Source organism: Littorina saxatilis, linkage group LG13 (assembly GCF_037325665.1).
Source record: "Littorina saxatilis isolate snail1 linkage group LG13, US_GU_Lsax_2.0, whole genome shotgun sequence".
NCBI lineage: Eukaryota > Metazoa > Mollusca > Gastropoda > Littorinimorpha > Littorinidae > Littorina > Littorina saxatilis.
The window spans coordinates 44,016,837-44,043,602 of NC_090257.1; the positions used below are offsets into that span (position 1 = coordinate 44,016,837).

Genomic DNA, 26,766 nt, shown 5'->3' on the forward strand with positions numbered 1-26,766 from the left:
ACACACAGTACAAATGCCCTTCCATTTGAACGCTTACCAAACGGGAACATCCTGGGTGCCCTACGTAAAGAGCGAGCAATTTTTAAATAATTAATTTTGCGCCGATTGCTCAGAGACAATCGGACCGTGGTGCGTTTTGGCGCTAGACCTAACTTTTAAAATCTAAATAATAAATTGACAGCTTGTTACATGTGACAAACATTCTTAAATCATAAAAGAATTCTTTTTTCATCAAGACAAGATCAGTACAATTCAAAGTTTTGAAAGTTTGAAAAAAGAAAAGCCCGGAAGCAGGGTCACGCAAGGTCGTGGTTCTCGTAGCAGACGACGGTTTAGGCCAAAAAAAAAAAAAGGTCTGTTTACGGTAACCCGACCGACCCTAGTTTTTTCGCGCGACCCTAGACTTTTTTTTGGCATTTGGGGAAAAAAAAAAAAAAAAAAAAAAAAATCTTGGTTTTTTGGCAAAATAACGTAAAAATATGGTTTTTAGGGGGGGAAAAAAAAAAAAAAAAAAAAAAAAAATCCCGACCTACCGACCCTATTTTTTGGGCCTATGTTACCGTAAACAGACCTTTTTTTTTTTTTTGGCCTTATAGGCATCGCCAGTTCCTCTGAACAGTCAAAAGCCATCGCTAGAGTTCTTGTGAACAACAGCCGTTTGTTTCGTGCATAGTCAGAGGTACTTAATAACGTGCTATTGCAGATAAGCTCACATTGAGTCGCATTCAAGTTACTAACTGACGACTACATTGTGAAGAAGGGAAACTGGATCACACGGGTTCACGATGGCTCAGGAGTAAGATAAACCACGCAAAAATAAATTCTTTGAAAATTGCTCGCTCTTTACGGAGGGCACCTAGGATGTTCCCGTTTGGTGAGCGTTCAAATGGAAGTGTGTTTGTACTGTGTGTAAAAGCCTGACAGTATCTGTGATGGTTTACGGGAGGCTTACTGTGCCTTTAAGTCTTTCTTTACTACTGCGCTTCCGTATGCTTCAAAACGGCTGAATTGCTTATTAAAAAAAACTTTGAATTCCCTCAAAGCAAGTCAAAGTCATTGTCAATATTTGTGTTGAAAAACATAGGCTTCAGTGCAAATAAAAAACGCTCGCGCTGGACCCGAGTACTCTTCAGACTGGCTCGCTCAATAAATATAAATGTTTGGAATGTCTGTGGTGTGAATGTTGGTTTCTGACCAGAAATGCAGATCTATCTCTGGCCGATTCACAGATTCAACCTACAAACTGCGACCTCATCTGTTTCGACAAGCATTAAAGGGATGAAATTAACCACATGCAGATTATTCTTCAGAAAAATGCAGCGATACGCACCCCAAAAAATGGGTTGGGTTCGGTGATTTGTACATAAACGTCTTCCTCGCGATAGATTCGCTTATTACTTTGTCTTATGAAGCCGTCATCAACACGAACACAATGATTGCAGAAGCAAACTCTGTACCTACACGACCGAGACACAAGACTGATTATTTCACAGCTGCAATGAGAATAGAGAACAAAGACGTTTTGGGTAAGTCTTCACTGACAAGCTAGGAACAAACGGAAAATTCCGAACAAAAGTAAATGACGTCAAAGTCTCTTTCGCTTTGCGTGTAACTTTGTCATGACGTATTTTTGTGTGACGCGTTCGGCTGTTCTATCAGGTCAATGGCTGCGTGTTGCCCCGCCGGTGTAAACTCCTCCTACGGCCAAGTCGTTTTTGTGGTTTATTTCGCATTTAGGTCCCAGGTAACATTATGAAGTTTTAATACGATCAATCGGACCTATTATCAAGTTAGTGTATCAACTTTTGAACGAACTGCGCCCAGTAGTTTCCCAGCAATAAGCTGTTAAGTGGAGACAGACAGACAGACACACAATTAAAGTCTGCCGAGCCCTAGTACTAGCGTACTCGGGGATAAACATGTGTAGGCTTCAGTGCAGATCAAAAATCTATTCTTGAATAATAATTACAATGCTATAAACACAACTTATCACTGACGAGGCCAGGGGTCTGTCTCTGTCACGGTTGAAAATAAAATGTCCTTGTTTTCTCTTCGCAATACAAAAAAACATAACACACAAAATAAAATAAAAACGTACTGATTAAATTATCACAGTAATGTTAATGAAAAAGAAAGACGGCTTTCATTAGAAATTGTACAATGCAAACCAAACATAAAAATAAACCATACAGGTCACCCCCAGCACAAAGCATGCGGAGGAGAATAAATCAATAGTATAGCGGATAAAGGAAACACACAGGGAAAGGTATGATCCATGTAGAGCAAAGATAGATCTGGCCTGACACTGCCGTCAACATCACACCTGTAGGCTGTACATCAACTGCCTGACAACATGCAACATGCAATGCACACACCTAGCGCAGTCTGCCACGTAAGGTATACAACTGGCATTATGTACACTGTACATAGGAAGAAATAAAGAAAAATGTATAGAGTCTTTAGGCACTGAAGAGTGAGAGTAGGATGACCTGCTACAAACGACCTGAAACCAAGCTTATGTGTCGGTGTTTATTTCAGCTGCAGGTAAGGTGGGGGCTCAACATCTTTCTGACTTAATCCAGCGGGTGCAAACTTTAATGACATATTATTATTATTTTAACACCCATAGAGGTAACAGTTGACACGCATTGAGCTAGTGTGAGAAAGGTCGCACATAGCAGGTTCTGAAAGGGAAGACTCACTGAAAGAGAAAAGTTTGGAATGCAAAGAATAGCTTATACTCACAGCAACGTGAAAGGTCTGGGCATAAAATAAAGAAGGAAAAACACATCTCATTCACGTTTCAATGCAGAGTACTATCAATCAATGCAGAGTACTATCAATCATGTGATATCAATACAGAAAACAACAACTATTTTTCAAACCAAGGCAGGCCTAGAAAACCAAATCCTCACTGCACACCACTGCATGAATCACAAACAATCTGACACAAACTTTAACTTAAATCACTAGAGCATACATATTTAAAAAAATAAAAAAATAAAATCAAGAAAAGAAAGAATCTTCATTCTAATCTTAGCCTGCTCCACACAAGTCCTATTTTTTCAGCATCAGCTACGCGCTCTAATAAAAAGATTCATGATCAAAGTAAGTGTAATTAAGTTAAATTTTTGTTTAAAAAGTATAAAATATATCAAACAAGCCCTTTAACATAAGTCCTCAACCAATATTAAGCTTCGGTTTCCAGGTGCTTGATTCCGTTCCAAGCAAAGAATATTTGGCTACAGCCCACATCTGTCCCTCCCAAATAGCAACAAAAAGCAAGCGGTAATATAAGACACATTTAAAACAAGGCCTTTTGTTTTAGTTCACATAATGATTGTACATGTATGTACTGTCCAGCGTGATATAAACTGCTTCCGTCTGCTGCCTTTAGTTCAAATCACCATTCAGTGACAAAGCAAACATGTTACTGTGAGTTAGCTTGAACATTGTAACTTGCCGCCATTAAGGGAATGAATGGCCTGATATTGAGGAGGGTCGGCCACCAAGCCTACAATAACATGTTACTGTCAGCTAGCTTGAACATTGTAACTTGCCGCCATTAAGGGAATGAATGGCCTGATATTGAGGAGGGTCGGCCACCAAGCCTACAATAACATGACACAACCTCTGGCCTTTACTGTAGGCAAAGCAGGTACGGCAAGCACAGGTTCACAAGCAAACTCGCCTAGATCCTACATTTTGTATGCATGTGTAAAAAAAAAACACCCTGTAATTTTCGAATTTTCTACACAAGTTCAGTTTTATAATCAAATTCCATAAAAATTGTGCCCTGAAAGTGTTTTGAACGCAATGTGAAAATCTGATTTTCACTTCACAGGACCAAAATGAGGTTGAAGATGTCAAAGAATTAATATGCAAGTGTTGTTTAAACTGTTTTCATCACTGACATTCTAGAAAGACAGTCACCCAGAAGTCGCACGAAGTAGGTAAAGGGGACACAATTTTTGTTTAAAAACATGCTTTTAATTTTATCAATACGTACATGTATGTTTAATGTTATAATCACAAAGCATACCAATCCTTTGTTAAGTTATAAGACATCAACACACCAAGTAGCAGAGGTCAACTGATTACAAGTGACGTTGCAGCTCATTTTGCATCTGCACAATGTTAGATTCTTTCTTCAAGTGCAAATCAGTAAAATATCACAGCTGCTCTGTCAGTTGCTGGTGTTATTACGTCCCCAGAATTCTTACTATTGTTGCTGGTTTTCTCTTTTTGTGTGCATTATTCAAACAAACATACTGAATCAAAGTGTGGAGCAATGACTAAACATAGTGAATCAAAGTGTGGAGCAATGAATATCTTGAGATTTCCATGTTCAACATGACAGCACAATACAACCACTTCTGAAAAGGTCAGAAGGTGCTAGTCTTTATTTCGTTTCCCTATCAATTTAAGATTTATCCTTTTATGCATCAGAACCAGATTGGATTTTCAAAACACATCAGGGCTTCAATCATGTTCACTGCGTGTTTCTTCCCTCAATTATGCTCAACTGATCTGTCTTTAAAAATGAGTTGTGCTTATTTCCCTCCCCACTCTATCTTTTCAGTCTCCTTCCCATCCCTGATCTGAGGTGAGGTGAGGTGAGGTGAGGCAAAGAGTTGCTGCAGGCCAAGGAGCACAGCCAGCCTTGTGAGTAGAGTACAGGTCAACACCAATCAGAACAGACAGACAGCATCAACCTACCCGCTCTCATCCATTAGGGGCGGAAACAGGCCCGAACCCCCGTAGGTGCTCAGATTGGAGAAATAATCCAAGAAACTACAGACAAAGAGAAAGTTGACCATGTCAAGACAGCTGAGATCATGCAAAGCGGAAGTGATAATGATATGATGTACACGTGGAAATGGCTTTGGCACACATCATTATGAATCTGTTTCAGTGTTGTGATGGTGGATTTTGCACACATGATTATGAATCTGTTTCAGCGATGTGATGGTGGCTTTTGCACACATGATTATGATAATATGAATCTGATTCAGTGTTGTGATGAGACTGATAGAGGCTTTTGCACACATGATTATGAATATATGTTTTAGTGTTGTGATGGTGGCTTTTGCACACAATCATGATTATGAATCTGTTTCAGTGTTGTGATCGACTGTATGATTCTCCAGAGACAGTATCAGGAGTGGGCACTTGTTGCCTTTTTTAAATTTATTTTTTAGCAACAGGACAAAGCAATTCTGTGACAAAGCAGTCAGCAGTAAACTGCCTTGCATGTCGTAGCAATACATTTTCAACAAAAACTAACTTCATATCTAGCTCCACAATCTTTTCCAGTGCCCACCACTGAGTTTGAAACTTGAGCAGTTGATGTCAATGACAATGAATGAATGAGTCACCAGAGATTCCGCTAGTCTGTACAAGGCTTTACTTGTTTCTATTCAGTATTGTATTGTATTTCATTTCTTTGAGAGCTTTTCCAGCAACTTCTGATCATATGTTGTCTCTTCATACAATTTACAAACATAAGAAGGGGACAGAGAAAAATTCAAAATACCTTTGGAGAGAGAGAGAGAGAGAGAGAGAGAGAGAGAGAGAGAGAGAGAGAGAGAGAGAGAGAGAGAGAGAGAGAGAGAGAGAGAGAGAGAGAGAGAGAGAGAGAGAGAGAGAGAGAAAATGTACTACAATACTAGGCTTCCATTTCTGTTACCAAAAAATAAGTTCATCCTCTGTTTCAGAACACAGTGCAACTGCACAATCTGCAGCTGTGTTTGCAGAAGTTATCTGTTCATCTTGACACCAGAAACTTTGGGGGGGGGGGGGGGGGGGGGGGGGGGGGGGGGGGGGCTTAGTCCAATCAAGTTGAAACTCAACATAGCACTTGGGTATTATTTTTCTTTTGCTTCCATATTATATTATATATAATATATCACACACAAATAAAAGCAAAGGTTAAAATACTTATATACCTGCTTGTGTGAAAAATCTCATTGACATTTTTATTCACTAAGCAAAGAGGTACATAACCACATAGAATGTTGTTTTATTCCAGGAGGTATGACTATGAGTATGACCATGTACATTAGGAATAGCAGACCTGTTTGAATTAAGCTTGCCTGCCTTCAATTGAAATTATGAACAGCAACTCCTTGAACCATTTATATTGTAAAGGGGCTGCTGGGTTCACTAGAAACCCAGAAGAGTGTGCCAAAAGTCTAGTGGAATCTCTGTGCTTTCAGTTTCACATGAATGAGTAATACAAAAACAAATTCAACGAATAAATGGAATAATGCAATCCTGGTTTATATCCAAATTAGAGTTGTGGTTACTCACTAAGGTCGTCTTAATTAACAGGCATAATTTTGTTAGCAAGAAGCCAGCATTTGATTTTATTAAAACCAAAAGAAAACTTTATTTAAAGGCTTCCTCCTGGTCTGTCACAGTCACTGAGTCAGAGTCTTACAAGTTGCCTGTTGGCAGGTGTGTGCAGTGATTGAGGGAAAGTACAATATATTGTAAGACAGCAACCCCCCCCCCCCCCCCCCCCCCCAATTTCCTCCTGGACTGTCACAGTCACATCAAGTTGCCTGTTGGTGTCTGCAGGAAAAGTTTAAAATATTTAAGACAGCCCCCCCCCCCCCCTCAACATATCTTAAGACAGCTCCCCCCCCCCCCCCCCCCCCCCCCCCAGGTTTTGTCTGAACAGCCTGCCACAAAAATGAAAACTACACAAAACATGTGCAGGACGCTTGAGCAAATGTCAACAATGCACAAAGCCAAATAATATAATGCACATAGAAAGACCAACACAAACGGCATTGCAGAATTGATTACATGACGAAGGAGAAGACAGCAGTACAGGTGTGAACACTGACAGGTAAACACTAAGAGGTGAACATTAGAATGAAAGTGGAATAGCATTCATAGACAAGTTCAGTAACTGTTCCATGGTGATCCCACCACAGACTGATTCTCTCCCTTTCTTTAGTCTTACTAAACTTGAACTTAAAGTACATGTACTGGACGGTGTGCACCAATCTTTCATGTCGCTGATTATAAATAATCAAACAAAGCAAAAACTAGCAGAACAATACACAGTTACAGAAAACAAACCACGATACAGTCTCAGGCATCAGATCACACTGGGTGGAATTGTAAGCTGACTCAGGCATCAGATCACACTGGGTGGAATTGTAAGCTGACACAGGCATCAGATCACACTGGGTGGAATTGTAAGCTGACACAGGCATCAGATCACACTGGGTGGAATTGTAAGCTGACACAGGCATCAGATCACACTGGGTGGAATTGTAAGCTGACACAGGCATCAGATCACACTGGGTGGAATTGTAAGCTGACACAGGCATCAGATCACACTGGGTGGAATTGTAAGCTGACTCAGGCATCAGATCACACTGGGTGGAATTGTAAGCTGACACAGGCACCGATTCAAAATCAGGGAGAGAGTAAGATAAGATACAACAACTTGAAAAATAAAAATAACAGTAGAATATAAACAGCCTGACTGATCTAATAGAAGATTTATGACTTGCATAGCCTATCTGGGTGAGCAAATATTATCTCTACAACTTGTCTGGTTTCTGCACAATTGTTTTCTTGTTGGTTCCAAGTGATAGAACATGACTTTATTTAGATCCATGTATAACAACAACTGTACATGTGCTTGGCGTTTTGCTTTATTTAACTTCATTTTAAACATGATGCCCTCCAAGGCTAACGTGGAGTCAAAGAATAAGTATAACAGCAAACTCCAATGTCTACACTGCCCCACCTCAACATGTGATGTTCATCCAAAACACGTCGACTTTTACAATGTGCAGCCTGAGGTGAAGCTAAGAATGACTGTGTCTATGGTTTTACATTTATCTTAAGTTGAAACTCTCAAGCCTTTCCCTTATTCAGCATCATTACTCACTTTCAGTTCAAATTCTATTTTTGTAATTTTGTTTGGGAGGAATCACAAATAAGCAATACAGAGTAAGGTAAAGTTGATTTCTAGATAAAAATACACAAACAAGTATAGAATAGAATCTTGATTAGAAACAAGCTGCAGGGGCTCACATCCACATCGGACATACACGGATATTTTTTCCAAATGTCCTATACATTTTTCATGCAAGAGGACATATATGTCCTATTGTTTTTGTCACAAAGTGGTCATTGTCCGATTATGCTTTCATTTGATCCGGACATTGTCAGTACTTTCCCATTTACGGTAGTTTGATGTGCTATTTTATCGATGTTTAGCGAAGCGATGTGTCTCTACAAGCAGACGAAACTTGGGGAGACTTTATGTGCTTTTTATAGAGAAGAGCTTGCAAGGGTCGCAATTCTGAATGCTCCAAGCCGGTTGACAGTTGCCTATTTGTTCTGTTACCTTTGTGACAAAAAACTAGTCAAGTTTGATTAAATTTACGTTTTGTTGCCAAAACAAATGTCCTATTGATTTATTTGTTCAGGACAAATGTCCTATCACTTTTGTAATGTCCAGGACATTTGTCTTAAAATAACTCTTATGCCACCTCTCATGGATGTGAGCCCCTGAAGCTGCAAGCAAAATCAAAAGGGAAAAATGTGTACTGAGTATGCCAGAAGACATTTTGAAATTTGTTCAAAAGATTTTCATAATTTGTTTGCTGTGACTGATGCATCTTGCTTCTTTCCTGCTTTGGGCAATAAAAACTAAAGTGTACCCCCTCTGCCCAAACTTTCCTCTGGGCTGTTTCGTTGTGTTTGTTGCTATGCTTTTCCACTCCTGCTAACTAAACAGCTTGAACTGTTGTCAGATCTGACTCATGGTTCATGCATGCACATCAGTGCACGCCACACAAACACAACTTTGTATAACAGTGTGTCAGTTTGTAACCATGCACATCAGTGCACGCCACACAAACACAACTTTGTATAACAGTGTGTCAGTTTGTAACCATGCACATCAGTGCACGCCACACAAACACAACTTTGTATAACAGTGTGTCAGTTTGTAACCATGCACATCAGTGCACGCCACACAAACACAACTTTGTATAACAGTGTGTCAGTTTGTAACCATGCACATCAGTGCACGCCACACAAACACAACTTTGTATAAGAGTCATTCTTCACTTATCGTGACTATCGCGGTACATCTCGTTCAAAGCCAAAAAACAATAATTTCAGATAATTAAAAAACAAAATCACATCATATCCGTGTTTTATCAATGTAAATGCATCGGTAGAAAATGGCACTATGGAAAAAAAAATAATTGTTACTGTGGTTAATTTTGATTCAATTCCGATTTTAGTGCTGAAAATGGCGTCGGAAAATGGGAATGCGTACCCCTACTTCTGTAATCGCCCATTGCAATTAGTTTAAAGATAGCCAAACCCAAATGATTGACTGCATGTGATTGTCCAAGGTTAAAATAAATCAGCGGTATGTTCGAATGCTTTACTCTGCTTGCTTTTTGCCGTAAAATTGGGGTTTGAAATGGAGGTAACCTGCCTTCACGTGGCGTCACAAAATTCCTATCCACAGATTCAGGTCAAGCAGACGACACAATTATTGAACAAACAAAATTTTAATGAAAACTGACAAACATATGAAAGACACTCACATTTTTATTGAAAAACAAGAAATAAAATATTTCCAAAGACTTGTAATGTCTTGATTTGTGCTTGGTGTCACGTTTGTCACTCAGGTTACCAGAGTTTGTTTTTCAAGTTCTGTTTCGGTGATCGACAACTTGGCATGTTGTGAAGGGCCCCGAAACATGCATTATCAAACTCTACCCCAAACTTGATGACGTTTTGGGTCAAAAATAGTCACGTGGTGTGTTTTCTAAACCAAATTCGATGACGTGTCACACAACCGAGAACCAGTGTGCGCAGGTAACTTGTTGGACTCGGCCGAAACATCGCTTGATCGCCATTCATTTCGTTTCACAGGGTGCATCGGTAAGTTCACAAGAAGTGTTTTTCATGCTATAGGTAATCTATCTGAAGGCTCTGTTTTTACTAAGAAGCTGTATTTTTTTAATATCAGTCAATTGACCACAAGTGCATTCGAATCCCTGCAGATTTTCCCAGTGTCACTTGTGATGCAGGTAGCAGGGAAACGCAGCGATCAGCGTTGTTTTTGTAGAAAACGTGTTAATTTTTTTAAATTCTGATTATTAAAGAAGAAGGAACTACCAGATACTTTTGTTTTTCATAACTTTTCTTTTATTGCTTTCTTTTCTCTCCCTGTTGTCTTTTTTAACCTGTGTTGTGCAGTGGCGTCACGCATCACACAGGTTACCTTTTTCATTTTATTATCACATTTTCTTTCAAGAACAGACTGTATTGTGTTCTACTTGCATCATTGCAAGGGTATGTGTGTGGAAATCATGTGAATAGTCAATGATAATGAGTGTAAAGAAATCAAGTCTTTGGTGAAAAAAAAAAGAAGCCTGGTAACCTGCACATGGCGTCACACTATTTCCTGCCTTGCAACCGTACGAGTTCCACTCATTACCATTAAACATGGTTCATATTGGTAGAAAAAGAAGTACTTCTATCCTATCAATGCTTATTACACAACTTGAGTGATTAAAAGTGGTATATTTCATGCTTTAGTGTCACAACATTATGCAGGTTACCAGAACCATGACCCCCCGACGAGAATGGAGTTTTTATCTAAGGTATCAAAGCTACCAATTTGCTGTTTGCATATTCAGGTAGTTGATGCACATGTCTTCAGATTGGCACTAATTGTTTTATTCTTATGACAAGTTTGATTTTTGGGGCCAATTCCCCTTTTTTGTCACGATAAGTGAAGAATGACTCATAACAGTGTGTCAGTTTGTAACCATGCACATCAGTGCACGCCACACAAACACAACTTTGTATAACAGTGTGTCAGTTTGTAACCATGCACATCAGTGCACGCCACACAAACACAACTTTGTATAACAGTGTGTCAGTTTGTAACCATGCACATCAGTGCACGCCACACAAACACAACTTTGTATAACAGTGTGTCAGTTTGTAACCATGCACATCAGTGCACGCCACACAAACACAACTTTGTATAACAGTGTGTCAGTTTGTAACCATGCACATCAGTGCACGCCACACAAACACAACTTTGTATAACAGTGTGTCAGTTTGTAACCATGCACAGAATACACTGTACAGATCAGACGTTCTCTTCCTATTCTATGTACATTTACCCCCATGTTAAGACCCCTCCTTTTTAAGGCGACATTTTCTCAGGTTGTTGGTGGTCTTAAAAGGGGGTTCCATTGTAATTTGTACAACTTGTAGCTCAGGCAAAGCCTTTCTTTGGTTACTACTATCAGTTCATGTATTACTAGTACTGATACAAACACACACTGTCACACACACACAAGTCCTCTGGTTGCTACTATCAGTTCATGTATCACTAGTACTGATCCAAACACACACTGTCACACACACACAAGTCCTCTGGTTGCTACTATCAGTTCATGTATCACTAGTACTGATCCAAACACACACAGAAAACGTCCTCTGGTTGCTACTGCCAACACTTCCCCTTGTTGTGAAAGTTTGCAGCTGACCAGGTGCCAAGAGTGCAAGATAACAGTCAGATAAATTTATGTGTGTGTCATAGTCATAGACTCATACCATGTTTTCTGTCTATTTTTAGAGAAACAATGATTTGAATGATGTGCATACAATTTGATCAATCAGAATGTTGACCAATCAGAATGTTGACCAATCAGAAGCCTTCCTGATTAAAAAGAAGAAACATTCAAAAGATGGAACAGGAAATTATGCATGACAGAATGTTATCAACAGGAAATTATGAATGACAGAATGTTATCAACAGGAAGCTTCTGTGAGAGAAAAAAAGTCTACATCAGAACTTAAGGTTTTGAAAGAGCATTAGTACCAAACAAGCCGCATTGCAACACCATCAGCAATTGTGCAGAACTGCTGATTACCAGTGATTTCAACAGTCATGCGATGGAACATGTTGCTTTATGTTATGCAGATACATGTACACAGAATGAAGTTCTATAATTTCAACGAGCAGCATCCCCTGTAGAAACCCTTATAAAATCAGTTGAAATGCACATTCCCAAAACAGGCATTCCGTGGGTTGACACTTCGTATCCCCAATAGTAGAAATATATTGCAGAAGCACCAATAGTACAATTGCATCACAAAGGATCACTGCAACTGCAAGAAATCGTGTTTTGAGTCTGACACACGGCAAAGAACAGACATAACTAACTAAGGGAAACCATAATCAAGCCAAACACTTTCTTGGAGTAACCAATTCTAAAGGTTAAGCTGGAAGTGATAAGAAAACAGGTACTAAAAATCAAAGAAAGCTGAAATAAATAAAACACTACATAAGTACATCACTACCTTCACTACATAAGTACATCACTACCTTCACTAGAACTGTAAAAAAAGAAAGCATGCATAAATAAAAACATAATCCACATAAGTCTACATAGAGATCTAGAAATGCAGCAGTGCTCACAGTCAACAACTGTCAGTGGAACAAGCGTCACTGCAGACACCCAACACAACACATGGAACTAAGATAAGACAAAACTCACATAATACTGTTCAACTAAGATGTAAGACAAAACTCACATAATACTGTTCAACTAAGATAAGACAAAACTCACATAATACAGTTCAACTAAGGGGGCTGTTGAACAACACAATACCAGTAAGCACATAATGGTTCAGTAACCACAAATGAAATGAAGAGGGGAAATGAGAGGAACCAGAGAGGGCCCAGGAATGAGAAAATAAGCTAGTCCGGTCCAGTAGTCCAGTAGTACTCACGCTTCTTCAGTCATGTCATCGTCGCCGGGGTGGTTTGTTATGCCCCCCACAGCAATCTCCAGCGGAGCCAGGCCCGCGCCCATGGTGGGGGTGATGTTTGCCTGGTCGCGCCGGTTGTGGTTGGTGATAGTGGAGGTGCTCAGCTTCGCCTCCACGTCAGAGCTGTAGCCTTCTGGGGGCTGGGAGGAGGAGGGGGTGGGCAGGTTGTTCTGCTGGGGGACTTGGGGGTTCCCACTGACGTTTCCCACGGCAACAGCATTCAAGTTGTATCCAGGCTGCTGCGAGGACATGTCGTACATCCCCTGCTGCTGCTGACCGCCAGACACCTGCTGGCCGGCACCGGCCATCGCCTGACCTTGACCTGAAGAGTTGACATACTCCCCCGTTTGCATAGCACCAGACGTTGTCTGCTGGGCGTTGGAAGAACCGGCGGCCTGCTGGGAATGAAGGTTGGCAGGAATGGTGGAGCCCTGAGGGGGAGGTTGCTGGTGACCCTGACCCCCAGCAACACTGACCCCCACATTCTGACCCGGCATGGCCTGACCCGGCTGTGGGTGTGGCAAGTTGGGGGCGGAACTCAGACCCTTCAAGGAGGAATTGCTAGGTCCTGGCATGACTGGCAAAGACAGCGTGCCTGACTGACCAGGGGTCGCATTGTACGCACCTGAAGGCTGAGCAACATGGTTGGAAAACGAAGCGTTCGTTTGGTTCACTGGAGTCACACCATACTGACTAGATGGAGCTGGCTGGATAGGTTGGAAAACCTCGCCCAGCGCGTTGGTTGAATTTGATCCATCTGCCACATTTGAAGTGTGGGGTTGGGAAGGTATGGTGCCAGTCGCTCCAGCTATCAAAGGATTTTTGGATGGATCGTCTACACCATGAACATAATGCACTGAATTGGCAGCACTCGAGCTACCTGAGTTTATATTGATTTCATCCTGCTTAGCCTCTGTTTTGTCTGGCACATCCAGATAATCATAACAAATCCACCGTCCTCTTTTGAAGGGCTCTTTGGTTTCTACCTTCACTACCTTGAACCTGGCAGGCTTTTCTTTAATCAGCACCTCCTCTGGCGTCAGTAGGGGGTCCTGACTGTCGATATCTGTCGCTTTTGAATTCGTGTCATAGATTTCTGAGCTCAAATCTTCCGTATGACTGTCGACCGTCTCGTCTAGATCGTCCTGGCTGTCCAAATCGTTGTCCTGTGTCAAATCACCACTTCCGCCCCTTTGTGAGCTCTTCGTTATACTCGTGATTTTGAATGTCGTCTTCTTTTTAGGAGCATCAGACTTGGGGTTGTTTTGTCCACCTTTAGGCTCAACTTCCTCCTTTCCGCTGTCCTTGAGATTTTGCTGCGAGTGGCAAGCACTTAAATCTGATGAAACGGCCATATTCTCAATGCCCACAGGTCTATCTGCCATCTTCTCGAAGCAAATTACTTCTCGCGACAACTCTCAGTAAGGCCTCGCCTAACAAACGGCGGCTGTTTTCTCAGATCACACTCACCTCCATACCATATAATCCCTAAAACAGAAAATATCCTCTCTAATACTCCCGTCGTTCACATGATTGAAACATTTGTCCGTCAGAATAAGTCAAATTTACTTCAAACAAGATGATGTCTTCCTCTCTCTCCTCCAGGCTCTGAGAATGGCGGACATCATAACTGAAGCATTCTGGGAAGGAAACGACGTCATGACCCCTCGCGACCTTGGGGATAGGCTGTCTGCTGACCTTTGACTGAGACAGATATTTGCTGTGATTCAGTAAAGAAATTCACCTTTACTGGCGCATTTCTCACGCTCACTGACATACCATTTGAGAGAAAAAAGAAAGAGATAAGAAGGCGAACTGAGTCTGAATAAGTGCATTGAATTAAAGGAATAGTATAGCCTTAGCAGCCTCGTTTCCTTGACCCAGTGGTGAATGAAGTAGCATGCACTGGAAGCGTGAAGTAGCCGTTTGACGGGGAAAGGAATGCGCCAATAATCGGACAGTGGGAGGGGGCGGGGCGTCCACAATTTGGTGGCCAAGAAATTCGGGCACTTTCTGTCGACAATTACAAAAATGAAGGTGTGATAACAAAACAACAAAAGATGATAAGACGTGGCACTAAAAAAAAGGAAAAAGTTGAGACATGTCATGTTTTGGGGCTAACCGATTAGACCTTTAATCGCAAGGAATAGAAAAAAGATGAAGCAGATACCGAAAACATATTGCAACATTTCCTTTTTTTTTATTTGAAAAATTGCATGAAGGTGAAAAAAAGCCTGTGAAAACAAAACTGGGTGCAAGGAAAATTGTGTGAGTCTAGCCGTCTGCTGACTCCGCGCCGCTGTCACTTTCAGATTGTGTGAGGCTGTCTGCTGACTCCGCGCCGCTGTCACTTTCAGATTATGCATTTCACTAATACAGTGTTGCCAGTGACAGTGTTGCCAGTGACAGTGTTGCCAGTGACGGCTTCATGCAAGAACCACAACAACAAACGAAACAAAATCCAAAAAAATTGAAAAAATTGAAAACATTACAGAAGAAACGAAAAAGCTGTACAACAAAGCAACAAACAGTTCAGTCATGCAAAAAGACATACACTTAGGCCTACTTCAGGATTGGACAAATAAATGGAAATTATTTTTTAATGTTTCAAAGTGCAATGTTCTGCATTCTGGTAAAAAGAATCCCAAATATGACTACGTGATGACTGTCAATGATGCTATTGAAAAAATAAATGAATGTGATGAGGAAAAGGACATCGGTGTTGTTTTCGACAGCAATTTGTCATTCGACCCGCATATTCGAGGAGTTGTGTCAAAAGCTAATCAGAGGATTGGCATTATCAAACGAACCTTCTCATTTCTTGACAAGGACACCTTCTTAAAGCTATACAAAGCCTTTGTGAGACCACTGGTGGAATATGCAAATGTGGTGTGGAGCCCATTCCTCAAGAGACAGTCTCAGACAATTGAGAGGGTGCAGCGTCGAGCAACTAAAATTCTAAAGGAGTGCCGTGATAAGTCTTACGCGGACAGACTCAAATACTTAGACCTCCACTCTCTGAAGGGAAGGAGGACAAGGGGTGACCTAATACAAACATATAGAATTATAAATGGGGTGGATGATATTGACATGCACAAAATATTCACATTCAAGCAGACAGACAACACCAGAAACAGCCAGGGAAAAATCTTTGTTCAACACTGTAATTAGACTAACAAGCGCAAGTTTTCGTTTTCTCATAGAGTTGCTAACAATTGGAATGCACTAAGCTCTTACCCGCTAACATAAAATTCGCACCCACAGTAGACGCCTTCAAAAACTTCTTGGACAATTCTCCAAAATTTCTTAACCTTTTTTACGACTTTGATTGAAAGCATTGAAAGAATAGGGATTTAGGCATGCAAAGTATCTGACAAAGAAGGGGCACCAATAAGGCCTCGCGGCCTTCGGCTAACAAATATCGAAGTGGATTCACAGCCGCCCCTACATACAACTACTACTACTAACACTGAGATAGAGAGAGTGATCAGAGAGAGAGTTGTCAATATTTCAGTGCTGATCGACTTGCACCACCGTCTCTGCAACTGACTTTCGTGTCTTATCATCAGACAAAAACAAACACAGTTATGGAAGGCACGTGACAGACTGTTTCACACACTCGCGAGGGGTACAGAAAACTAGGGTGTAACAGTTAGTTTTGTATCATTCTGGCAAAAGGTAACCCCTTTCTTGACTACTCGGGTAATGTATGCCGTTGACCCTGTGATGTCAGGTCACATGCATAGTTTGTCTCGCGCAGAGTGGAGACTTACTGATAAGACCAATGCAGTGACCGAGTTTAGTCTCGTTGTAGCTGTCGTGTGGATGAGTAACTCAATCCGAGGCAGGGCCTGGGCGCTAATCGCTACTGTGCTGAAAATCGATGTTTGCGTGTGTGAGAGAAAGAGAGTGAAAATTCAGTGTGTGTGTGAGAAAGAAAGAGAGTGAAATTCGGTGTGTGTGTGTGTGTGAGAGAGAAAGAGAGTGAAAATTCAGTGTGTGTGTGTGTGAGAGAAAGAGAGTGAAAATTCAGTATGTGTGGGTGTGAGAGAGAGAGAGTGAAAATTCAGTGTGTGTGTGAGAGAGAGAGTGAAAATTCAGTATGTGTGTGTGAAAGAAAGAGAGTGAAAATTCAATGTGTGTGTGTGTGTGAGAAAGAGAGTGAAAATTCAGTGTGTGTGTGTGAGAGAAAGAGAGTGAAAATTCAGTGTGTGTGTGTGTGAGAGAAAGAAAGTGAAAATTCAGTGTGTGTGTGTGTGAGAGAAAGAGAGTGAAAATTCAGTGTGTGTGTGTGTGTGAGAGAGAAAGAAAGTGAAAATTCAGTGTGTGTGTGTGTGTGAGAGAAAGAGAGTGAAAATTCAGTGTGTGTGTGTGTGTGTGTGTGAGAGAAAGAAAGTGAAAATTCAGTGTGTGTGTGTGTGAGAGAAAGAGAGTAAAAATTCAGTGTGTGTGTGTGTGAGAGAGAGAAAGAGAGTGAAAATTCGGTGTGTGTGTGTGTGTGTGTGTGAGAGAAAGAGAGTGAAAATTCAGTGTGTGTGTGTGTGTGTGAGAGAAAGAGAGTGAAAATTCAGTGTGTGTGTGTGTGTGTGTGAGAGAAAGAAAGTGAAAATTCAGTGTGTGTGTGTGTGAGAGAAAGAGAGTGAAAATTCAGTATGTGTGTGTGTGTGTGAGAGAAAGAAAGTGAAAATTCAGTGTGTGTGTGTGTGAGAGAAAGAAAGTGAAAATTCAATGTGTGTGTGTGTGTGTGTGAGAGAAAGAGAGTGAAAATTCAATGTGTGTGTGTGTGTGAGAGAAAGAGAGTGAAAATTCAGTGTGTGTGTGTGTGTGTGTGTGTGAGAGAAAGAGAGTGAAAATTCAGTGTGTGTGTGTGTGTGTGTGAGAGAGAAAGAAAGTGAAAATTCAGTGTGTGTGTGTGTGAGAGAAAGAGAGTGAAAATTCAGTGTGTGTGTGTGTGTGTGTGTGAGAGAGAAAGAGAGTGAAAATTCAGTGTGTGTGTGTGTGAGAGAAAGAGAGTGAAAATTCAGTGTGTGTGTGTGTGTGAGAGTGAAAATTCAGTATGACTGTATATATATATGTGTGTGAGAGAGAGAGAGAGTGTGATAGAGAGAGAGAGTTTGTGTGTGTGTGAGAGAGAGTGTGTGAGAGAGAAAGAGTGTACGTGTGTGAGTGTATATATGTGTGTGTGTAAGAGAATGAATTTATCTGAATAGAGAGGTCAAGCAATAAACAAAATTCAATAACAGATCCACTCCAAATCCATCTTTTATTGCAACAATAATCATATGTTTTCTTAACCGTTATAACATTGAAGTATCTTCTTCTTCTTCTTGTCGATCACTCAGATGGAAATCATTGAAGTATAAAATCAGTGACATAATACCAATTTAATTTTGCATTTGAACATTCTTAGAAATGCAAATATTCCGCTGAACTGCACTCCCGACATAAAATGTCAGTTGATGTCAGCATGCAAACACACACACACAATTCTATACGTTCTGTACAATGGGTGGATTCAACTGGTTTCAGTGAGTACACAAACTATACAAGTGGACAAACATTCATCTGTGTACATGCTCATTTTAGCCTTAGGAAATACCAATAGAAACAGGGGAAAAAAACACACATAAAATCAGATTGTGGTTACGTTTCACACCAAGGAACCACAGAAAGTGTCCTTAAGTGGAAGGTGTCCTCTTGCCAGAGGGTCTCATGTTACAGGTACCGCTGCATACTGTTTATATATCTCATCGTACAGGCACACATAATATACAGTATATCCACCTGGTCACAACAGCACACAATGTCCATGGTGATGTCCAATACTTTGATGAGACAACTCGCACCACATACAGTCCCACATACTCCTTAACACACAGTTTCAATTCCTTTTTCCACATATTTATTATGAACACTTCATTTGTATTTAAATAAAGATGCATTTTGGCAAGATTACTGGCTGTAATAAAAAAAAAATCGATACATATACAATATACTTCTTCAGAACCAATCAATTCAGCACTATTTTGGTGTGTGTGCGTGCACGCGCACAAACATGTGTGTGTGCATACAAGTGTACGTATGTTTTGTCCATGAGGGTGGAAACGCCGGAAGATTCCAATGATTATATATATTTATAAGAAATACATGTACAATGTAATCTCTTTACTTAAAAAATGCAAGACACATTTAAAGCAGAATAAACACAACATTAAAAAGTTAAAATGTGTTCTTCAATATAAAGATTACAAGGCAAATTTGTATTTGATTAAAGAGTCTTAAATATTCAACAAATAAAGCATGCAAGATACAAGGCCTAATAATGGCGTGCCTAGTTACAGGAATAGCCTCCTTCCCACTTGTAAACTTTACCTGAATGCACTCCCTCTGCAGGTAAAAGCTGCAATAAAAAGGTAACAAAACACAAAAAACAATGTCACAAAAAGGTCCAATAAAGGCCTCCATCAACACTGTCTGACAATTTTGAAAGAAAAAGGAAGAAAGGAATCAACATTTTGAGGATATTAAAATTCAGAATGTAAAGATTTTACAGGGTGAAAAATAAAAGAATAAAAAGATCAACCAAGAAGCAAAGTGAAGAAAAACTGACGTAGTGACAATCTCATCAATCTCATCATCAATCTCATCATCAATCTCATCAATCTCATCAATCTGGTTTGCGTGATTGTAACATGATGTCTGTACTCTCACACCAGATGACAAAGTTCTCCAGGTTTGGCTGGCCACACCATGTCAGGCAGTGTGGAAACATTTCCCCCAGTCCTCTCAACGTGTCATCAAACACTCAGTACACTCTTGGCCGTATAACACATTGGCCCCCAAATACACAGACACTCACACACAAACACACATACACACACTTGAAAGGTAAAACCTTTCTGTGGAGAAGATGAAGCGCAGGCTTGAGAACATTAAAAGGGAAACAACGTCATGACACTTACATCACTTGGTGAACATCACCCTCTATCAGGAAATTAACCTCAGATGCAAGGTGCAGACCACACATATGATGATAAAACAAGGAGGATGACAGTTAAATTTTCTCTTTGGCATGATTCCCTTGAAATGTCTATGGTAGAAAATCTTCAATGTACACATGCAATCTCAGCAAAAACGAGGTTCCAAGGAAGCTACCTACATTTTGATTTTACTCTTCAAATGCACACGTCACACACCAGAACCTCCATCTTTTTTCCACGAAGCCCCGAGCCAAATGAATTTGCTCCTGACACAAGCAAGAACGTCAGATCACTACTCTCACTGTTGGCTCCAGTATCATCATCCTCGCTGTCACGACCACCATCACGTCAGATCACTACTCTCACTGTTGGCTCCAGTATCATCATCCTCGCTGTCACGACCACCATCACGTCAGATCACTACTCTCACTGTTGGCTCCAGTATCATCATCCTCGCTGTCACGACCACCATCACGTCAGATCACTACTCTCACTGTTGGCTCCAGTATCATCATCCTCGCTGTCACGACCACCATCACGTCAGATCACTACTCTCACTGTTGGCTCCAGTATCATCATCCTCGCTGTCACGACCACCATCACGTCAGATCACTACTCTCACTGTTGGCTCCAGTATCATCATCCTCGCTGTCACGACCACCATCACGTCAGATCACTACTCTCACTGTTGGCTCCAGTATCATCATCCTCGCTGTCACGACCACCATCACGTCAGATCACTACTCTCACTGTTGGCTCCAGTATCATCATCCTCGCTGTCACGACCACCATCACGTCAGATCACTACTCTCACTGTTGGCTCCAGTATCATCATCCTCGCTGTCACGACCACCATCACGTCAGATCACTACTCTCACTGTTGGCTCCAGTATCATCATCCTCGCTGTCACGACCACCATCACGTCAGATCACTACTCTCACTGTTGGCTCCAGTATCATCATCCTCGCTGTCACGACCACCATCACGTCAGATCACTACTCTCACTGTTGGCTCCAGTATCATCATCCTCGCTGTCACGACCACCATCACGTCAGATCACTACTCTCACTGTTGGCTCCAGTATCATCATCCTCGCTGTCACGACCACCATCACGTCAGATCACTACTCTCACTGTTGGCTCCAGTATCATCATCCTCGCTGTCACGACCACCATCACGTCAGATCACTACTCTCACTGTTGGCTCCAGTATCATCATCCTCGCTGTCACGACCACCATCACGTCAGATCACTACTCTCACTGTTGGCTCCAGTATCATCATCCTCGCTGTCACGACCACCATCACGTCAGATCACTACTCTCACTGTTGGCTCCAGTATCATCATCCTCGCTGTCACGACCACCATCACGTCAGATCACTACTCTCACTGTTGGCTCCAGTATCATCATCCTCGCTGTCACGACCACCATCACGTCAGATCACTACTCTCACTGTTGGCTCCAGTATCATCATCCTCGCTGTCACGACCACCATCACGTCAGATCACTACTCTCACTGTTGGCTCCAGTATCATCATCCTCGCTGTCACGACCACCATCACGTCAGATCACTACTCTCACTGTTGGCTCCAGTATCATCATCCTCGCTGTCACGACCACCATCACGTCAGATCACTACTCTCACTGTTGGCTCCAGTATCATCATCCTCGCTGTCACGACCACCATCACGTCAGATCACTACTCTCACTGTTGGCTCCAGTATCATCATCCTCGCTGTCACGACCACCATCACGTCAGATCACTACTCTCACTGTTGGCTCCAGTATCATCATCCTCGCTGTCACGACCACCATCACGTCAGATCACTACTCTCACTGTTGGCTCCAGTATCATCATCCTCGCTGTCACGACCACCATCACGTCAGATCACTACTCTCACTGTTGGCTCCAGTATCATCATCCTCGCTGTCACGACCACCATCACGTCAGATCACTACTCTCACTGTTGGCTCCAGTATCATCATCCTCGCTGTCACGACCACCATCACGTCAGATCACTACTCTCACTGTTGGCTCCAGTATCATCATCCTCGCTGTCACGACCACCATCACGTCAGATCACTACTCTCACTGTTGGCTCCAGTATCATCATCCTCGCTGTCACGACCACCATCACGTCAGATCACTACTCTCACTGTTGGCTCCAGTATCATCATCCTCGCTGTCACGACCACCATCACGTCAGATCACTACTCTCACTGTTGGCTCCAGTATCATCATCCTCGCTGTCACGACCACCATCACGTCAGATCACTACTCTCACTGTTGGCTCCAGTATCATCATCCTCGCTGTCACGACCACCATCACGTCAGATCACTACTCTCACTGTTGGCTCCAGTATCATCATCCTCGCTGTCACGACCACCATCACGTCAGATCACTACTCTCACTGTTGGCTCCAGTATCATCATCCTCGCTGTCACGACCACCATCACGTCAGATCACTACTCTCACTGTTGGCTCCAGTATCATCATCCTCGCTGTCACGACCACCATCACGTCAGATCACTACTCTCACTGTTGGCTCCAGTATCATCATCCTCGCTGTCACGACCACCATCACGTCAGATCACTACTCTCACTGTTGGCTCCAGTATCATCATCCTCGCTGTCACGACCACCATCACGTCAGATCACTACTCTCACTGTTGGCTCCAGTATCATCATCCTCGCTGTCACGACCACCATCACCACATCTTCTGCCGGAATGATTAAGTTGTGAGAAAGATGAATTCTCCACCCACATCGCTCAGAGAGGTGAAACTCACGGTCGTTAGCATCAGATAATGCACCATGGCTTGATCAGCCTCACAGTCCGTGTCACTGTTCTCACTGATTGTGTCAAGTCTCATTGTCAGCATCAATATAGTCGACAGTCTTACTGTCAGTGTCAGCAGTTTTACTGTCAGTGTCCACAGTAGTACTGTCAGTGTCGACAGTCTTACACAGTTTTACTGTCAGTGTCGGCAGTCTTACAGTCAGTGTCGGCAGTCTTACTGTCAGTGTCACAGTCTTACAGTCAGTGTCGGCAGTCTTACTGTCAGAGTCGGCAGTCTTACTGTCAGTGTCGGCAGTCTTACAGTCAGTGTCGGCAGTCTTACTGTCAGTGTCGGCAGTCTTACTGTCAGAGTCGGCAGTCTTACTGTCAGTGTCGGCAGTCTTACAGTCAGTGTCGGCAGTCTTACTGTCAGTGTCACAGTCTTATTGTCAGTGTCGACAATCTTACAGTCAGTGTCACAGTCTTACTGTCAGTGTCGGCAGTCTTACTGTCAGTGTCGACAATCTTACAGTCAGTGTCACAGTGTTACAGTCAGTGTCACAGTGTTACAGTCAGTGTCACAGTCTTATTGTCAGTGTCACAGTCTTACAGTCAGTGTCGACATTCTTACTGTCAGTGTCAATAATCTTACTCCAGCCTCAATATAACATGTGTCAGGATAACCTATTTCACTGAATGCAACTCGCACTAAATGAAACACAGCGCAGTCAAGTCCTCTAGTAATGCAACTCGCACTAAATGAAACACAGCGCAGTCAAGTCCTCTAGTAATGCAACTCGCACTAAATGAAACACAGCGCAGTCAAGTCCTCTAGTAATGCAACTCGCACTAAATGAAACACAGCGCAGTCAAGTCCTCTAGTAATGCAACTCGCACTAAATGAAACACAGCGCAGTCAAGTCCTCTAGTAATGCAACTCGCACTAAATGAAACACAGCGCAGTCAAGTCCTCTAGTAATGCAATCTGGACATTGCAGACCTACACACGTTTTTTCTCTGGTCTTTGGCATTGAGCGCGTCACTCTTTGGCTCTGCTCATGCCCACAAATAAAACTTTGCCAGCAATCTTTGGTTGCACGTGATGCTTAAGAATACATGTTTTCACCGCTCCACACATCCAACACCTCCATCCACTCTCGGGCATCAACACACACACCCACCGTCCGTCTTTCACAAAATGAAGATTCCCGCCTCCACAAAATCAACCATTGATGTTGTTCCATCACAGCAAAGTATTTTCCCCCGTAGAACAGAGTTGGGGTGATGTGTTTCCCTGAGTTTGTGCCTGCCAATACACAGCATGAGTTTGTGCCTGCCAACAGTTTGTGCCTGCCAACAGTTTGTGCCTGCCAACAGTTTGTGCCTGCCAACACACAGCATGAGTTTGTGCCTCAGCCAACACACAGTATGAGTTTGTGCCTGCCAACACACAGTATGAGTTTGTGCCTGCCAACAGTTTGTGCCTGCCAACAGTTTGTGCCTGCCAACAGTTCGTGCCTGCCAACAGTTTGTGCCTGCCAACACACAGTATGAGTTTGTGCCTGCCAACAGTTTGTGCCTGCCAACAGTTTGTGCCTGCCAACACACAGCATGAGTTTGTGCCTGCCAACACACAGCATGAGTTTGTGCCTGCCAACACACAGTATGAGTTTGTGCCTGCCAACAGTTTGTGCCTGCCAACAGTTCGTGCCTGCCAACAGTTTGTGCCTGCCAACAGTTTGTGCCTGCCAACAGACAGCATGAGTTTGTGCCTGCCAACACACAGCAAGAGAGTGCCCTCAGTGGTCCAGTCCATGAGTGAAGTTGTTGATCTGAGCGTTGAGTAGCAAGAGAGTGCCCTCAGTGGTCCAGTCCATGAGTGAAGTTGTTGATCCGAGCGTTGAGTCTGCGTTCCAGCTGGTCTGTGTACTGGTGCTCCTGACTGTAGAACGCTCTGGACGCATCCTCTGCCATGTCCGGCAGCTGGTGACACACACAGCACCAAAACAGTGAACACAAATATACAAAGCGCTATTATTTCTGACAATGAACACGAACATACATGTAATTCATGGAAAGTGAACATAAATATACGTATAGGTTACAACACGAGTGGTTTTTTATATGGCTTGTATTTCAGTCAAGACCCAGCGGATGAATATCATCGGGAGACACGAGCCTATGGCGAGTGGCTCTCGATTGATATTCCCGCTGGGTCTTGACTGAAATACAAGCCATATAAAAAACCACGAGTGTTGTAATCTGTATATCCCATTCTACCATCAAACACAAAGTGTAGACTACTAGCGGCACTGTTGCGATCTGTGCAGGGTAAAACTGTTGCCAGCGAGACTTAGCCCTTTTGCAACCTTAAACTAAGTGACCGTCGCTGAAAAAATAAAACGAATGAGTGCATCGATAAGTACGCGGTAACACTACTTTCAGACCATTTAAAAGCTTTAAGTAAAGGTTCATAAGTTGCAAGAAAGTATAGAAGTCGAATAGAAATTAATTTAGTTGAAGCGCACAATTCTTTTGTTTTGCGTTTCAGGTCGGCAGAACGGGCGAAACGGGTTTGGGACCCATTTGGCTTACTCGATTCAGAATCGATTCCACGTTGTTTTTCTCGAACGTGTGTAATTAGGCTTATTGACAGAGAAGCAAATTTTAGGGAACAAATATGTAGGTTTAGATTTAACCATTTGCTCCCTATTTGAAATGTATCTACGTGATAAACTGTTTTGCGAGTGTGTTTGCATGGATGAACTTAAACTGGTATGGGTGTGAGGAAAACGCGACCGACACGTCTGTCACCGCCGATTGATTGCATTTTGAAGGAATATGACTGGATTACGGAAAAATATGTGGACTTACTGCAGAGCCAGGCAAAAGAGTAGACTTGCTCGCAAAACACGTGAAACAGCCGATGTTTGATAGCTGAAGGCGCACACCAAAACACACTACCGACAGATTCTCAAAAGTCGTCTGCTAACGATGCAAGGGGAGGGTACTCGTGTTTTTGTTTTGGTTCGCTAGCATCTGGTTATCTTGTAAGTTGAATGTTCGTTTTTTTCGACCTGCATTGCTTTCATAATGAAAGAAACTTTTGCTTATTGCATCTCATACATCAGATCAGTTCTGAGATTCATTTTTGCGTGCAACTGATATGGTTTTCTGAGCCGTGCAATACGATTTTAGAACTTCATACAAATGTGTCACATTGTTCGGCGCGAGGTCAAAGGTCGGGAGGAAAGTAGTCCTTTGCCCAAATCGGAATCTGCACTATCATATATTTTTTGGAGTCCATGATGTATTTATTGAGCTATAAAAATACAACATATATACCCATACTGAAGTAACAGAGACAAAGAAGGGAGGTCATGGGATATAAGATGCTATCACATACATGTCAATCCCTATCAATGTTTTCCTGTATCACATTACCAAACAAGAAGGGCAAAGCCCATACGACTCACATGCTTGACCTTGACCTTTACAGCAATGACATCATACACTAAGAACTGCTTTATACATTTTCCTACCAAAATACATGTGACCTTGACCCAAGGTCAAGGTCATCCAAGGTCATGCAACACAAAGCTGTTAATTCAAGACATAGGAAGTACAATGGTGCTCATTGGCTCTTTCTACCATGAGATATGGTCACTTTTAGTGGTTCACTACCTTATTTTGGTCACATTTCATAAGGGTCAAAGTGACCTTGACCTTGATCATATGTGACCAAATGTGTCTCATGATGAAAGCATAACATGTGCCCCACATAATTTTTAAGTTTGAAACAGTTATCTTCCATAGTTCAGGGTCAAGGTCACTTCAAAATATGTATACAATCCAACTTTGAAGAGCTCCTGTGACCTTGACCTTGAAGCAAGGTAAACCAAACTGGTATCAAAAGATGGGGCTTACTTTGCCCTATATATCATATATAGGTGAGGTATTGAATCTCAAAAACTTCAGAGAAAATGGGAAAAATGTGAAAAATACAGTCGAACCCACTTAAAACGAACACGCTAGTTACGAATTTTGACTTATAACGAATTAGTTTTAAGTTCCCAACTGAATACCTCTTTCTTCATGCTGAAAAAAAATGCTTAAAACGAATTCTTTATAACGAATTTACGCTTATAACGAGCA

The 26,766-nt window shown here is 42.0% G+C and overlaps 2 protein-coding genes across 2 annotated transcripts in view; both read right to left on the bottom strand.

The window, feature by feature from the left end:
* Positions 1-2,766: 2,766 nt before the first annotated feature.
* On the bottom strand, positions 2,767-14,497 carry LOC138945819 (TSC22 domain family protein 2-like). The gene is made up of 2 exons (XM_070317324.1): positions 12,811-14,497; positions 2,767-4,794 (listed from the first exon to the last, which is right to left on the bottom strand). The coding sequence occupies exons 1-2, from the start codon at positions 14,232-14,234 to the stop codon at positions 4,716-4,718; spliced, it is 1,503 nt and encodes a 500-aa protein (XP_070173425.1). The 5' UTR covers positions 14,235-14,497; the 3' UTR covers positions 2,767-4,715.
* A 7,923-nt stretch (positions 14,498-22,420) lies between these two features.
* LOC138945817 (centrosomal protein of 63 kDa-like) overlaps positions 22,421-26,766 on the bottom strand; it is a 95,694-nt gene continuing 91,348 nt past the window's right edge. Inside the window, exon 19 of the mRNA XM_070317322.1 lies at positions 22,421-24,594. Coding sequence (XP_070173423.1) covers positions 24,472-24,594 — 123 coding nt within the window. The 3' untranslated portion in view covers positions 22,421-24,471. The remainder of the gene's footprint in view (positions 24,595-26,766) is intronic.

What these genes read in the sequence shown, in the direction of transcription:
- LOC138945819 (XM_070317324.1), bottom strand. Translation starts at nt 14,234, where the DNA reads ATGGCAGATAGACCTGTGGGCATTGAGAATATGGCCGTTTCATCAGAT. An exon ending in GATGACATGACTGAAGAAGC is followed by an intron (nt 4,795 to 12,810) that starts GTGAGTACTACT and finishes CTTTGTCTGTAG; the next exon opens with TTTCTTGGATTATTTCTCCA.